General features: G+C 35.4%; 1 protein-coding gene across 1 annotated transcript in view; it reads left to right on the forward strand.

The window, feature by feature from the left end:
• Window positions 1–17,580, forward strand: part of MAP3K5 (mitogen-activated protein kinase kinase kinase 5) — a 196,219-nt gene that overhangs the window by 97,293 nt on the left and 81,346 nt on the right. Inside the window, exons 8-11 of the mRNA XM_008574575.1 lie at window positions 4,262–4,374; window positions 8,019–8,178; window positions 10,330–10,483; window positions 16,384–16,491. Coding sequence (XP_008572797.1) covers window positions 4,262–4,374; window positions 8,019–8,178; window positions 10,330–10,483; window positions 16,384–16,491 — 535 coding nt within the window. The remainder of the gene's footprint in view (window positions 1–4,261; window positions 4,375–8,018; window positions 8,179–10,329; window positions 10,484–16,383; window positions 16,492–17,580) is intronic.

Consider the following 17,580-nt stretch of genomic DNA (forward strand, 5'->3'; position numbering starts at 1 on the left):
CTCGGGGTTGCCCCCGTCCCGGCCGGGGGCCCGGCACCGGGATCGCAAGCCTCGGTGTTGCTCCCGCGCCTCGCTCAGCCAGTGAGCGGGAGCCAGTCTATATGTGGGATCCGAACCCTCGGACGGGAGCGCCGCCGCGCTTCCCAAGCGGCGCACTATCCAGTGCGCCACCGGGCCGGCCCCTAATTTGTGATTTTAAAGAAATTTTTCATTTCCCCTAAGTTGTTGTATTTGTTGTTCTTAATATTGTTTTACTTTCTTTTTAGTGCTGGTAGGATCTGTACTAATGTCCCCTTCCTTGTTTCTTATACCACAGAAGTTAGTTTGTATTCTCTTTTCTTCTCTCTCTCTCATGAGCAGTCAATTTTATTAATTGGAGTTTATCAATTTTATTAATCTTTACAGAGATCCAACCTTTAGCACTACTGAAGTTTTAAGTGCACATCTACTTTCTACTTCATCTATTTCTGCTTTTTTTAAAAAAATTATTATATCCTCCTACTTTGGGGATAATATGCTGTTCTTTTTCTAGATAGAATCTTAGAGCATTGATTTTTCAGTCTTACTCCTTTTCCAATATATGCATTTAAATGTATAAATTGTTCTGCATCCCAGAGATTTTGATATATTGAACTTTCAACATTGTTCAATTCAAGTATCTTTTTTCAGTGTGATTTCTTCTTTGACCCTTGGTTTATTCAGAAGTGGGTTGCACAATTTCCAAACTTATATTTTTTTATTGTTCTCTTGTTTAATTCTATTGTGGTGAGAGAACACACTTTGCATTTTTTCAGTCCTTTGAAATTTGTTGAGAAGTGCTTTTTGGCCCAGTATATGGTCTACAGTGGTTGGGTGTAGCATTCCAGGTAAGTCAGATTAACTTGGTTAATTGTGTTGTTCAGATCTTTCATATCCTTACTGATATTTTTTGTTTGTTTGTTTGATCATCACTGACAGAGTGTTTTACAATCTCCGACTATACCCATACCAGCCAGCTGCCAAAATAAATAAATAAATAAAATTTCCAGCTGTGATTGTAGATTTGTTCATCTATTTTTTTAGTTCTGTCAATGTTTCCTTTATATGTTTGAAGTCATGTTAATAGGTACACTTAAGACCATTTTTCTTGTTGAATTTACATTATGAAAGAATTATCATCTCTTGTAATAATTTTTATCCTAAAGTCAGTTTTGACAGATGTCAATATTTAATCACTTACATCTTTATGCATCATTTTACTTTCAACCTTCCCGTGTCCTTATGTTTAAAGTGTGTCTTTTTAAAATGAATATAGTTGTGTCCTTTTTTTTTTTTTGCTGTTATTGTTAAATCTAATTTGAAAAATCTCTTTTATTTGGAGCATTTAGGTCATTTACGTTTAATGTGGCAACTGATAGTTGGGGTTATGTCTACCATCTTGCTATTTATTTTCTATTTGTCTCCTATGATTTTTGTTCTTTTAGTCCTCCGTTCCTGCCTTATTTATTTTATTTTTATATCAATTTAGTATTACATTTTCTCCTGTCTTATGGTCAGAATCAGTAAATGTCCTAATGGAAGGCAATGGTAACTTAGCCTATCTTGGAAGAGAACTTCCCTCTCTGGGATTTTATTTCAATTATTTTTGTTTGTTTTCATAGATCTCTAATGTCTGTAAAAATGTGTTTTGGATATGTATCCTTTTGTCCCCCTAGTTGTTATAGCAGGAGTGATGGCTTCCAAGAAGACTACTGCATATTACTTGAAAACACAAGTTTTCCTCCTGACATTTAATATTCTTCTGTAATGGCTACATAACTTTCCAACATTTGGAATGTATTTTATTCCATATTACATTTTATAATATTATTGGAAACTTAAGAATAATTTTTTTTATCTTGTAACAAATAACCTTGTAAATAAATTTCTATCACATATTTAATGATATTTCTTGGTATAAATTTGTAAATATTGTGTCAAATATGTATACATAGTTTTTAAAAATTTTTTGCAGTTTTATATTGGCAAATTTCTGCCAAGAAATATTGTACTTATTTACTTTCACATTATGTGACAATTCTCACTTTCTATAGTGGTACATTAACAATCTATGAAAGAATTTTATTTCTTTTGAAATATATCTACATGCTATTTTAGTCTCCATAAAATCTAGAAAATGTTATGACTTTTTCCTCAATACTGAACTTACTGTCATGGAGTCATATGAGCCGTAGAAAAATGTATATTATTAATTTTTTTGGTATTTATATTTTGGTCTGAAATAAAAAAAAAATATGTATTGTTTTTGGTAACAGAAGAATAGCTATAAGCCCAAATATTCATTTTGGTTGGTTTTGGCACATAAGAGGTACTCAGTCAATATTCATTAATTGATTTGGCATGTCTTGCTTTTTGTATCTTCTTTTTTTTATCTTTAAGAGAGGTATTACATGTTCTTTGGTTTCAGGGGAAATGAAAGAATTTATTTGCTGAAAAAGATTGTATATCTTGATAGGAATTGGTAGAAAGGAAAGTTTATAACTTCTTTCTTCTCCTAAACCTTTTTTTATTTGGACTCTCTACTGAATGAAAACAAAGATCTTTGAGACTTATGAGGCTAAGACTTATAAATCATACCTTTTTTTGATATCACATTAAATATCTACAGTCTGGGTAAATACTTTTTCCATTTTAGAATGGAAACATCTATACTTCTGGAGAGATAAAAATGATTTTTTTTTTTAGTTAAAGATTTTAATTGGCTTTTGCGATTCTGGAATTGGGCAACATATTATTCCATAAAATAGAATAAGTGTTCCTGAAAAAAATGATATTGAATTACCTACAGTGATGCAGTTGGACATATTTTTTTTCTCATTACAGAGGTACATAACTATCAGAGCCAGCTAGTTGGAATTAATACTTACTTGATTTTTGTTTCCATGTAGAGATACTTGCTCTACTTAAAAAGTAAGACTTTTAGAAAGGGCACAATCCTCAATATTCAGAAAAATATATTTTCTTTTTGTTTGATGTTTAGCTTAAATTATGGAAAAGCCAAGCATACCCTGTAATATACACTATTGTGCCTACCACCACTTTTACTATTTCTTTCATTTACGCAGTTATGATTTAAACAGAAATGCCTCTATCTTAGAATTGTAATATAATTTTCCCTATATAACCTCTTTTTGTATCATCAAATGGTCACTCATTAGGTATTTAGTCCTTGTATTTCCCTCAATGTGATTTTTTTTTTAAATAAAGATGTTATTTTTCATGTGTTTGTCTTAGGCAGTTTCTATTAGTCACTAAGACATTAATTTTCTTCTTTTCCATGCTCCCAAATGAAATAATATTAAATATTGTTGCCTGTTTAATGATGTGTGTGAGGAAACCCTTAAACGGATACTGGGAAGTGTCACCTCAAAAATACAGTGGGTATTCAAACACTGAAGTCCTTTCAAATGCTGAAGTGCTTTCCAAGGTTGATATTCAGTTTCATACATATTCAGAAAGGGGTTCTTATTCTCTTTGGGCCAAAATTAGTATGCAGAGGCACAATCTCTGCCTTTCTTAATTTCTTCCTGTAATTGACGTTCTTTATTTTGTTTCTATATCACTTTTATGGAACTGATCATTTCAGTATGTTTACCCAAATGACCCTCCTTAATGCTTTGTATATTTTTAAGGGTTTTAAAACAACATTTTTAAAAATATGTGCGGTGTTCTCATTTAAAAATTTTTTATTGCTTACACACACACACACACACGCACACACACACACGCACACACACACACAGAGTGATAGCTTCCAAACAGACTACTACATCTCACTTGGAAACAGAAGTTTTCCCTCTGACATTTAATATTCTTCTACAATATAAATAGCTACATAGCTTTCTAACATTTGGAATGTATTTTATTCCATATTACACTTTATAATATTATTGGAAATTTAAAGTAACTTTTTATCTTGTAATAAATACCCTTTTAACTAAATTTTTACATTTACGCATTTCTGGTAGATGGTCAAAGACAGACTTTTTTAAAAAAGGCTGGGGCTGCTGGGTTACAAGTGAGTTAGGTGGGGAAACCCAATGGAACTGAAGACAAGGATATCAGTTTCTTGAGCATTAAGTCCTACTAGCACACTAGAATATGGGTTGAAGGCCAATGGAATATTTTTACTTGCTCAGGCATTGGAGTTATGCAAACAGAAGCCATTGCACACCCAGGGCTTCATGATTGAGAAAGTAAACTTGTACGTTTTTTTTAATAGGTTCAAAAAGTCATTTGAATCTGAGCCAACACTACAATCAGGAATTAATTATGCGGTCCTCCTCCTGGCAGCAGGGCACCAGTTTGAATCTTCCTTTGAGCTCCGGAAAGTTGGTAATTACAACTTGATATTTTACATGGAAATCAAGAAATTGAACCCAACTTGGTACAAAGAAAAAGAACCGTTAATAGATAGATCCTGTTGCTTTCTATCTCATCAGACCTCCTGTGGGGGGTGGGGGGTGGGGGTGGGAATAAAAAGCTTATTATAGCTCCTTGTTTGGTGTTTCATATTATTGTGAAGAATCCTGATATTAGGATATAATTCAGTTTTTAATTTATTTTAAAATAAGCCCCTGGTTAATATTTATTGTTCCAGCTCAGACTAATATTAAAGGTATGGGCTCTGTATTCAGCCCTCAACTCCCAAATAAGGTTAGTGTTGTGTGGAACTCCAAGAATGTTTTCTATGTTAGTTTGTGCTCTCCTGGTGATTTTTTTTTAAAAACCTCTGATAACTTCCTTTTTCTGTTTCTCAAGCACACCTTATGATTTCACTGGTGCTGGAGGTGGAACCTCCCAAAGCCCCTAGAATCACAGGTCAGGTAGATGGCAGTCTTGGTAGTGACTGGTGTCCTCAGAGACCATCTCTGAATTATAGACATTGATAGAATGTGCTTTTGTCCCTTTTATCTGCAGACTGTCTCATCTGCTGACCCTTCTGTTCAGAGTCTAGATACTAGAATACTGTCTGTGGTAATCAGATTTTCCTCTCTTAAGTGTCTAATCAACTCTTTCAAAGAACTTTTCCAACTATTTTAGGGTTATTACTACAGACATAGAAGTATTTGCCCTGATTATTCATAGAGGGGGAAAATACATTGATCTTAGTGAAGCTATGAATTATAGAAGAAATTTTTCCTTTAAAGTTTTTAACTGGAGAATGTTTTATTTAATTTTCCTTAAAGAAAAATGAATCCTGGACTTTTTTACGTTATTTGGGAAGGGCTTATAAGATATCCATATGTAATGTTCTGGGAAATCTTTGAAGGTAAATAAATTCTGAGTATTAAGTACTTTTTAAAAGGCCCTGACTAAAAGAATGATAAAATATTAACCACTGCTGGATTGAAGTGGTATTGAAGGCACTAAGCTCTGTTTGAAATGATTTTTTTGTTGTTGGCAAGTGAAATCAGAGTAAATACATTGTGACTTGTGCTTTTCAGAAATTATTATAATAAAATTTTGCATCTAAGATTAATTGAAAAACTCTATACTAGCCAAAACTCCTTCACTGTCAGTGGTCTGAAAATAATTTGTATTGCTCTGTTCTTGAACTCAAAGTGAAGTTTTGTTTAAGCCACTAAATCATCGCAGAAATTGACATGGATTTGCATATGTAGGTAGAACAATAACAGTGGTCAGAAAATGTTCTTAGTCTAAATCTCATTTTTAAGTTAAATATGGATTAAGATGGTCAGTACTCGGAGGTTTGAGGAACTGCAATTGGTATAATTTTGTTAAGAAAACATATTTTAATTTTTTCCAAGAACTTATTCATAATACATACTGAATAAGCATTTGAAAACATACGAAGTTCAATTTAAAATTTTGAAAATTGTGTAGCATACACAGACTTAAAATATAAGAGCTAAGTTTCAGGCTTCTAAAATACTTGATATATACTCTAAATCGTATGTCCTTCAATAATGAAAAAATAATTAAAACTCACTAATTTTGATTCTATTCAATCATAAATTATGCTAATCAAAATAGGTTGATTTAAAGTTAATTTTTATATGGTAAGATAGGATTAAATGGATTTTCAAGGAAAGAGGTTAGCAAATAAATTAATATTCTAACATAATAATGATATTAATTAATAGTATATAATAAAAGCAAGACCAATTAATAACATATTTGGCACATTTTAAAGATATACAGTTGCATTCTTTCTTTAAATGCTCTAATAAAAATTTTCAGTAATTCATATCTCCTCCCATTCCTCCTGTTGGCCCCCTGCAAATATACAAATTAGTCTGAATTACTGAGTTCTTAAATAGTAAGACTTTTCTTTATGAAACCCTTTCTTTGAATGCTTTTTGAGAATTTTACTTATTTATAAAGGATAAATTATTAAAAATTAAGATGTCATAAGATGAGCACAAAATCTGAAGCTTTCTAAGCATATTATCTTTAAGATCTCTAATGTAAGAAATGATTCTTAACTGTCATGATCTGTTGCTCAAGGACTCTTAATTCTAATTGTGTTTGAGTTTATAACTAATTGCTTTATGGATCTGTTTGACTTTTCCAGTTTTTGAAGAATCATTGATGTTTAGAATATTTTAACTAGGATTTAAAGACATAGAACCACAACTTATACCTTCTTCCTATTTTTAGCTTTAAGACTTAAAATGAAATTCAAATTTTAATGAAATAAAAGATGATTTCCATCTTCTGTGGAATTTTTCAACTATGAGACATTTTATGGGATACAGTCAGGATCGTAAGTTTGAGTTCCCAGTAATAATAATGATGTAGTAAAAGAACATGTATTTGGAATTGAGACAAACCAGTATTTGAATCTCATTTTCAGCGAGCATTAAAAAAATTTACTGAATATAAAATTTATATTACTGAATACAAAAATCCATGAGATAATCAAGAAAAAATAAAACAAAAACAAAATTTATCACTAACCGCAAAGCATCTCTTTTTGTCACCTATGGTGACAACTTAACAGAAAATTGGAAATTATAGGGAAAGAATTAAGTACTTTTTTTCCTTTCTAGGAGATACTATAGTTCATCCAGTTGATGAAGTACAGCTCTTCTTGAACTATGCTACAAAGTAAATGTATTATTCTTCAAGAGAATGTATTCTTCGAAAAGAATGGGGTTAATAAAGTAGAAGGGATGATCAAGCTGATAACAATAGTGATGCTGAAATCATTGATTCTAGCAAGGATCATCAGAACTAAAACCATTAAGGGAAAATGTTTGTTTTTTTAATAATTTACATTTCACCATATTTACATGGTAACAATGCTAATTCACAGATGGCTATTAGTCACAAAGGAACAAATATACCTGCACTGGGGAGGGACCAGCTGTCAGTGATCGAGCCTTGCATCACTAATAGGGATGGCCAGACGTATGCCTGCTGACGTGATGACTATGAAGTCCACAGCTTTGCAGTATTGTGAAATACTATCTCTAAAAATGTTTAACCTGAATATTAAGATCTAACGTCCGGGCTGGCCGGCTACTCAGTTGATTAGAACATGGTGCTGATAACACCAAGGTCTAAGGTTTGATCCCTGCACTGGCCAGCTGCCAAAAAACAAACAAACAAACAAACAAACAAAAAATAGGAGTGTCCATTTCAAGTTACTTAAAAATCCATGATATAATAAGAGAAAGTAGTTTCACAACAGTGTGTTCAGTATTATCATGTTTTAATTTATGCACATGCAGACATATATAGAAATTCTAGACTGATGTACATCTGTGATGGTGATAGTTACTCTTGGGTTTTCAACTCAAATGATAATTTTCAGTTTCTTCTGTGTACCTTTCTGATTAGTCTGACTTTTTTTTTTTACAATGAACTTAGACTGTGTTAATAATTAGAAACTTAACAAAGCTATTTCGATCTGAAAGGAGGAATGAAAGTTTAATTTTGCTTTTAATGACGAGTGAGCTCTACCTGTCTACAGTGTATTTGTAACATTCTACTTCCCGTTCATCTTTTAGGGGTGAAGCTAAGTAGTCTTCTAGGTAAAAAGGGAAACTTGGAAAAACTCCAGAGCTACTGGGAAGTTGGATTTTTTCTGGGGGCCAGTGTCCTGGCCAATGACCATATGAGAGTCATTCAAGCATCTGAAAAGCTTTTTAAACTGAAGACACCGGCATGGTAATAGCTGTCATGAGTTCATACAATTATTTTTAATAAAGAGCTCCATATTATTTCCATATTGTATTTATTGAACTGTCAATTTGATGGTTTTATTTGCTTATAGAACAAATGTAGAATCTAGAGGAAAATGTGATATTCATAAAGAAAGTGTGTTGAGTATAGGTTCTGATGGGTTTGGACATGGCTGATGTCAGCCAGTCACTGACTTTGCCTTTCCTACACATTAACCACCCACTGGCCCACGTTGGCCAGTGTTGCCTTCATGAATCAAGCAGAGACCACGCATTTTACACATGGAAATACGACTCATGTTCAGGGCCTGGGACCACGTTTCCATCTCAGCTCAAACATATGTCCTTTGCTTCCTTTGTGTTCTAACCTCAGTTTTGGAAATCTCATTCTTGCTTTTCATTTATTTTTACTTAGGGTTTGACTGACACATTTGGATGTTTCTTATATATGTGTGTTTTTCTAATTTCGAGTTGTTCTTGGAATGCACCCAAGTGTCATCATTATCTGTGTGGTAATTGGAGAGATGAGAACAAAACTCTGTCAGCATTTAGGAACATTTTGAAAATCAATGCCAATTTTATTATGCATCACATATAATGGTTGACTGTGAAGACTTTAAAAGGTTAACAATGATGTGAAAAAAGGCTCTTTTCAGAGCAACTCAGAGCCCAAGCCACTGATTTGCCTCAACCCAAGCTTGTTTTCATCACAGGAACCAGATGAGGAGATGACAACCATGTTTCATGTGAAGAATTTCCTCACGTCCTGGTGTCCTTCTTTCACCAGTCCTCTCCGTATCACTCCCACAGTGATCTTTCTCAGATGCATGCCTGACCCTTCCCCTCCACTGAAATCCTTACATCAATATAGTTTAATTGTTCCTCATAGCCTAAGGGTAAAGTCCATCTCCTTGGCTTGGCAAACAAGGTTGGTCCTTACCCATTCCTATCTCAGCCCTTGTCACACCCCTGGGTTTTCACTGCTCTCTCTTCATACCAAACATGCCAAACTGTGTTTCATGTGTTTGTGCCTCAGCACCTGCTAAGAATGCCTCTTCTAGTGCTCTTATCCACCTGGGAACGCTCATCCATCATGTCAGCTCGTAAAGCAGACCCTGACCTAAAACCCTTCCTCACACCCAAGTCCCCTTCATGTTTCTGTCATTCTTTAGTTATTGATATTGATTGCATGGCTTTTTTCAGTCGATGCTCTATTTAATTACATCTCCATTGATATTTATTCATAGTGTTATAATACCTTTTTACATTTGTCTCCATGGCACTGTGCACAACTTGAGAACAGGGGCTGTACTAACAGTATCATGTCCACAGAAGGCATTCAGCAGATGATATGAAATACATGAACCAATGAATGCATGTGTTATATTTAACCAAATTTGCTATTTCTTTACAATGACTATTCTGATGGCAGAGGAGGGAACTGAAGCACAGGAACAAAGAGCTTTAGTGTTAGGTATCCTGGCTTCTGTTAACAAGAAAACAGACACTTTTATGCAATGGTAATAACAGCACAAACAGTGCCTTACATTTCCATTAACTTAATTTTCATGGAAAGTTCATTTCCATGGTTATAGTCTACAAAGTACCTGCATAGCCATTATCTTGTATAATTATATAATGTTGCTCCTTATTTTTCCTAACTTTTTCCTTTGAAGCACCATCTGTCTTATTTGGTTTGAGGATATTGTATTCTCTACAAGTTGAGTTGCTTCAGAGCAAAATAATGATCTCTTATGAAGGGTCTATTTAGGAAAGCTTCCTCAAAGAAGCATGTTTAAAAACCAAATGCATTAACCACTTCCTTGGATAGAATAAAGGCATTTTAAAATTCATGTTTTAAGTAGATGGATGGCCTCAGTCCAAGTTACTTAAACCTTGAAAGTGTCAGTTTCCTCATCCCTAAAATGAGGAAAAAACAGCCTACTTTACTGAGTTTTGTGAAATTTAAAAGAGATAATGTGTGAAAGTACATGATATGTAACAAATAATGAATGTTTGGTGAATCTGAATGCATAATTATTAATGCCATATATGAATTACATTTGCAGAATAAAATTGGGATGCATGGGAACAGATGGGTCTAAATTTGTCTGTTATGTGTTTTATATCTTTCTAGGTTCCTCAAGTCTATGGTAGAGACCATTTTGATATATAAGCATTTTGTGAAACTGACTACAGAACAGCCTGTGGCCAAACAGGAACTGGTGGACTTTTGGATGGATTTTCTGGTTGAGGCCACTAAGACAGATGTTACTGTAGTTAGATTTCCAGTGAGTACTCTTCACTTAAATCTAAGTACATTTCTATGTTGTTTGTTTTTTACTTAAAGAACATCTTGCACTGTGATTGTTAACAGTACTACTGTGCTGATTTCCGTGCCCTAAGACTGCAGTCATCTGGCTAATATATTTATTTTCTGCAAGTTGGTTTGTTTTAGTTTACTTTTTAAAATAAAATTTCAAAATCAGAGAAATGGGACACATTTTTATGTTTTCACCATGGAATTTGGATAATTCCTTTTGATGAATGATGAAGTGGGCTTCCCAAGCAGTGAAAAGATTATCTGAAGGTTAGTTCACTAAGTCAAGACATATCTTCAGACCAGACCGGCAGTGTTGTTGACATTGTCTTCAGTATTGTCGCCGTTATTGTTATTATTGTTTTTCTATCTCCAGCACCCATTACCCATGTGGGTCAGAGGTATATGCAGGATCCCCAATCACTATTTTCAATGCTTTAGAACGTGGGAAATGATAACTCGTAGTTTCTGGTCTGCAACTCATTTTGGCTGGTCTCTCGTGGACTTTAGAAATAATGTTTAAATATATAATACATACCTTTCAAATACATTGCTCATCTTCTCAGCTGGTGCCCCTTCTATCCTGATAGTTCTCAGAATACCATCCAAAGCAGTGTGGCTTTGGCATCCAATTTAAGAATTACTGGCAACTCACTGTGTGCACAAATTTCTTCCCACATCAAAGTGATGCCATAAATCTCTGTTTGAGTTCTCTAATCTCAATCTTCCCTACTCAGAGGTTGTGACAATTCTCAATTCTTTTGTAAAATATTGTTTTCTAGTTCTTGTTGATAGGATCATCTGCTTCATTTAATTAAATCCATTGTTGGCATTATCGGGTTTTTTTTTTTTTTTCGATTTTTTTTTGTGTGTGTGTCTGGCAACGGATCGCAACCCTCAGTGTCGTGCCCGTACCGGCCCGGGACCGGCAACAGGATCGCAACCCTCGGTGTTGCTCCCACACCTCGCTCAGCCAGTGAGCGGGAACCGGTCTGCATGTGGGATCTGAACCCTCGGCGGGAGCGCCACCGCACTCCCAAGCAGCGCACTGTAGCAGTGCGCCACCGGGCCAGCCCTCGGGTTTTATTTTTGCTTCCTGAACGGATCACAACCCTCAGTGTCGCGCCCGTACTGGACCGGGACCGGCAACGGGATCGCAACCCTCGGTGTTGCGCCCACACCTCGCTCAGCCAGTGAGCGGGAACCGGTCTGCATGTGGGATCTGAACCCTCGGCGGGAGCGCCACCGCACTCCCAAGCAGCGCACTGTAGCAGTGCGCCACCGGGCCAGCCCTCGGGTTTTATTTTTGCTTCCTGATGAAGCCTTGTGCTCGGCAGGATCTTTAATTGAAAAGCCTTTCAAACTAAAACACTTTACTTTATTTTCTAGCCTAGATAATGTGTAGCCCAGGAAAATACTTATCTTAGAGTGAGCTGGCAGCTTGCTTGTAGCTGGTGCTCTGAGCAGCAGTGGATAAGGTGGTGAAAGGAGACCACAGAATTCAAGTAGTTAATTAGCTGTTGACTTGATCAACTAGAAAATTGCCTATGAAAGGAAGCCATTCATATCAACTATTTTGAGCTAATTTAAATTAGTTTAATATGTATTAATCTGTAATAATTTAAATAAGTAAATGTAAAAAAAAAAAAAAAAACAACAGGAAATATTAAATGAGAAGTTAGGAGAATATAGGTATAAACTCCAGGTGAGAGAGGCTTTCTTAAGCAAGAAGGCGGCCTGGAAGCCCTTAATGAAAATATTGACCAATTTGATTTCATTAAAAAATGGGAATTTTTATTCAGTAAAAAACACCATAAACCTGCCAAATAGAAAATGCTAGGCAGTGAGAAAATATTTAATACAAGTGCTACAAAATGGTCAATTTGACTAATATACAAAAAAAAAAAACTACATTGATAAGCAAAGTAAATAAATAAATAAATAAAAGAAAAAGAAAATGGGCAAATCACATGAAAAGATAACTAGACTCACTGGGTAATCAATAAAATGCAAATTAAAATGAGACACCATTTTTTATCCATTGAACTCAAAGAATTAAAAAGTTTTACAACAGTTGGGGCCGGCCCGGTGGCGCACTGCTGCAGTGCGCCGCTTGGGAAGCGCGGCGGCGCTCCCGCCGAGGGTTCGGATCCCACATACAGACCGGTTCACGCTCACTGGCTGAGCGAGGTGCAGGGAGCAACACCGAGGGTTGCGATCCTGTTGCCGGTCCCGGGCCGGTACGGGCGCGACACTGAGGGTTGCGATCCACTGCCGGTCATGAAAAAAGACAAAAAGGAAAAAAAAAAAAGTTTTACAACAGTTGGCAAAGATATGTGGACATGGGCATTTTTAGAGATTGCTGTTGGGTATAGGAATTACTAAATATTCTGTCCAGGACATCATCTTAGGGAGGGGGGTGATAGGATTGTGTTAGGGATCATAGGGGCTTCAAATTTATTCACAACATTTTATTTTTTAACAAAAAATTTGAAGCAAATGTGGCAATATTTTAACACTGTTATCTGTGGGTGATGGGCACATAGGTGTTTGTTACAGTATCTTGCAAATATATTTGTTTGGTGTTTTTCAGCCATCCATTTCCTTCTTGGAACTTTGTGGTGGAGGGCCAAGGGGAAACTTCCCCTTCAACCCCCTGAAAGTTCTCTGAAAAATCATCTAATAAACAGAGACTAATATGAAGAAAAGGCATAACAAATTTTATTATTTTAATGTGCTGGGAGGGGAAAATGCATGAGGGAATCACAAGAGAGTAACTTCCCAATTTTCCAGTGGGGTACAAATTTTATATACCTATCTTCATAGGGAAAGGGAAAATGGGGGTGTAGGAGTAAATGATTTTTAGGGGATTTAGTGGGCTTGGAGACCACACAATGGCCTGGGACAAAGTCTATTTGACCCACAGAGCAGACAATGACTGGTAAATGAGTCTCTTCACAAATGCTGAAGAGACCAAATTAGAAGACAATGGTCTGCAACATAAGATTGCCCAGATATGTTGGCAGACTCCAGTCTTCCTTCCCATGAAATGAGTTAAGTTAATGAAAACTCAGGGAAAGGACCAGAGGCAATTTTCTTCTTTGGTGGGTCCAGACTTTAGGCAGGTAAGTGAAAACCTTCATCTTCTGTTTTGAAGAGAGACAGAGAATTGAGAGACAGGAGGAGACGGTGGGGGAGCCAGAGACCAGAGAGTTGGGAGACCATCAGCTCAACACCTAATGTCAGGAGAGAGGAAGACAAGGGGTGTGGCACTTTTGAAGACTGTAGGAACTTGGACATGTAACTCTAGTTAATATCTACTTTTTACAACTTATATTCCTTCCCACTTCAGATACATGAAATTAGTTACTTGTAATGTTAACCAGTATAAAAGACTAGGAACTAAAAAGAATATGTGTACTCGTAAGCCAATTGCATCTAGCTTTATGGCTTTGTCAAATTGCCTCCTTTTCCTTATCCTTTCTCAGCCTTTCTGTAACCTCTGTAATATGTGCTACAAATTTCTCACATTTTGTCATTTCGAGGGCAGATCAAAGGGCTCAACAAACATTAGACAATGATAATTACAACCTTTTTTTTATCTCCTCTCCCAAGTTAGGAACACATAGTTCAGATTTTATCTATTAGAAATCCAAGGGTACTTCAAAAACTTCTTGGAAAAATAGAATTAAAAGGTAACATGAATCTTTCCATCAACTTTTTGAGGTACCCTTGTATTTGAGAGGACAATAAAGACATGATTTAACAAGAGAGGAGTTAACCTGGTGCTGTGCTTTTCTGTGTTACATCGTGTGCCCTCATAGTTAGGGAACAAGGTACATTCTCGTCAGTGAAGAGACTTGGATGATGTTTTGAGAAACCCACCTTCTATTCTCTATTATTCATTTTATTTTTTTTTTCCAAAATATTTTAACATTTATTTGTACATATTTGTGGGGTACAGCATGTTGCTTCAATACATGCATATACTGCACTGTGATTCACTTAGGGTAGGTAGCATAGTTATTATTTGTTTTAATGTCATAAACAGTATGATACTTGGGTATGAGAGCACCATTTCTACGAAGCTTAGATTGAACATTGATTTTCATTATTAATCAGTAGCACTTAATTCTCTGTTGATTGGACCTTTGGGCCTTGATTCACCTGGCAAGTATGTTCCTGAGTCAGAATATGTTCCCTTGTGAGCTTTCACTGTGTGTTCATTCGTGGCATATCCTATCTTATTTTCATAGCTAGAATTTACCCAAGAATTCTTTGAGCACTCAGAGTTTTTTACACTCGAAAAGTAAAGAAAATTTTGTTTTCCTAGTCCCCTTTCTCTAGTTTTCTGTGCCTTAACTTAAACAAAGCTACTGTTAGGATAAATTTAGAACAAAATAAATACATTGGGTTTGCCGTGTATGGCCAGGAGTCAGTCTTCTGGCCCAGATTCTTGTGTTTTCTTGCTCAAGCTGGATTTAATGTTTTAATGTGTTGTGAATCTGTAATTTCATGTTGACAGAGCCTTCTGAAGGTTTTTTTCCTCCTCCACTTTTGTTTGGTAAACTTGCTTAATTCAAGATTAGTTCTAAAGGTAATTGTCTTGATTGTTAAACAGTGGAGTAGAAAGAACTATTCCAGTTTCTCTGAAGCACTGGCTTTTCTTTTTCTTTTTTTAAAAAAATATTCCTACTGAAGTCGGCATTGGAAATTTGGAATAGGTAGGTGGCTTTCAGCATCTTCACAAATAGGTAATAATTATAGCGCCTTTGAAATCAGGGCGTGTGTGGTATTTTAATGTTATTTGCTCCTAATGTGAGATATTAGTAATCATGTAATATTCATGCAGTCCTTTGGTGGAGATTCTCATCTTACTTATCACATATCCCTCAGACATCTCCAAAACAGGAGCAAATTTTACCTCTCTTTTTCTCTTGTATGGCTAAATATATCATTATTGAATATGCCAGTTTTATCTTGGAGGCAGTGCAAAAATGTTTTTATTATTTCATGTAGCTATGTCCATTTTTTTTGTTTATCTATAAAACTCAATAATAACCAAAATCATTTTTAAATCCATTTATATGAGTATGAAAACCATACTAGCACATCTCTATGATAGAGTGACAGCAGAAAACTCAAAATAAGTATGTGACATTTTATACATGAGGATACTTCAAAAAGTTCACGGAAAAATAAAATTAAAAGATAGTACAAGTCCTTCCTTGAACTTTTTTTTTTTTTTTTTTTTGTCTTTTTCGTGACCGGTAAGGGGATCGCAACCCTTGGTGTGGTGTTGGCCGCACCACACTCAGCCAGTGAGCGCACCGGCCATTCCTATATAGGATCTGAACCCGCAGCGGGAGCGTCGCTGCGCTCCCAGCGCCGCACTCTCCCGGGTGCACCACGGGGCCGGCCCCTTCCTTGAACTTTTTGAAATGCCCTCGTATAGAATCTCTTCTCTTCTGGGTACAGAATTGTTTGTTTTACCACATTTCTGCTGGCACGTTTATATTTATAGAAATAGCTTATATCATATGTGATAAAGTATAAGGTTTTTTTAAAGAGTATCATTAGTAGATTTGGGGGGATGGTTGAACCAATATATGGACTTCAAAAAATTATTTCTAAGTTCATTAGCAGTAAAAGGTGATGTATTATTGGACCTTATGATAATTGTATAATATCATAAAATGTTCAAAGGACTCTTAGGGATGGCAGCAACCAGAAGTTAAAATAGTTTACTCTGGCATTGGATCCAGATCTTCATCCAATAATCTCCCGTGTCAGTATTGGGTTGTTATAGCAGCACTAAGTGGTTTAAACCTTAAGTCACTAATATTAGTTTCTTTGCCTTATCTTTTCAAGGTATTAATATTAGAACCAACCAAAATCTATCAACCTTCTTATTTATCTATCAACAATGAAGTCGAGGAAAAAACAATATCTATCTGGCACGTGCTTCCTGATGACAAGGTAAATTGTGCAATTGTGAAGACACAGCATTAGTAAGGAAGGACTTCACACCCTTCTAATATTTAGATATTCCAGCAAATGTCTGCACTAGTTAAGAAATAGCTTGACTGTGTATCTTGGCATAAATACATTCTGTAATATAAAATTTGTTAAATTTGGGCTACAAATTTCAGTTAATAAAATATAATTGAACTATTTGGATTTTTATTACAGATGGAATAACCATCCAAAGTATACTCAAAATCGGAACGTTTGTCTTCTTTGTAAATTTATGCTATAAATTAAATTATGCACCAAAGAACTAATACTTAAAAATATGATGTAAACGATGCATATCCTAATTCTAGGAAACCTGTCAGAATAAGCCACTTCTAGTTATACACTGGTACCATTATGGTTGTCACTACATCTAGCTGTTTGGTTGTCTGAGTAGCTGCTGTATCTCAGATTAGCCACTGACCTGATGCACTGTGCACAAAACGAGGTGGGCTGTCCTGCCACCTGTTTTCAGAAGGATCTTAAACACTCTCATTTCTGCTCATGGCAGTCATGTGGATAAACTTTTCCACTTCTGCAGTTTTAATGCATGTCCAAATCATCCAACTATTTTTAAAGCTAGAGACTTTTAAGGACCTGACTCTAGTCCACAGGATAAACCACAGAAATGAGAGGAGTCTTATTAAAAAAAAGTAGTTCAATTTGTATATTCTTGTAAGTGTTTTCTGAAATACCCTTATAATTTTCTTTAAACATCATTCATTCACTTATTCACACAACAAATGTATATTGAGCACTTACTCTGTGCACTACCTGGCACTATGTTAGACACTCAGGAAACAGCTGTGTACAAAATAAGTAAACTTCCTGCCCTCGTGGTATTTACCTTCTACTCAGAGAGGCAATAAACCAATAAATAAAATATGTATATACTTTCGAGGGTGATAAGGGAAAAATAAAGCAGGAAATTGAATCAGGAAGTACATTTGGGGGCTGGCCAATTAGCTCAGTTGGTTAGAGCACAGTATTATAACACTAAAATCAAGGGTTCAGATCCCTGTATATATATATATATATATATATATATATATA

The sequence above is a fragment of the Galeopterus variegatus genome, unplaced genomic scaffold, assembly GCF_000696425.1.
Source record: "Galeopterus variegatus unplaced genomic scaffold, G_variegatus-3.0.2 Scaffold4, whole genome shotgun sequence".
NCBI classification, from domain to species: Eukaryota; Metazoa; Chordata; class Mammalia; order Dermoptera; family Cynocephalidae; genus Galeopterus; species Galeopterus variegatus.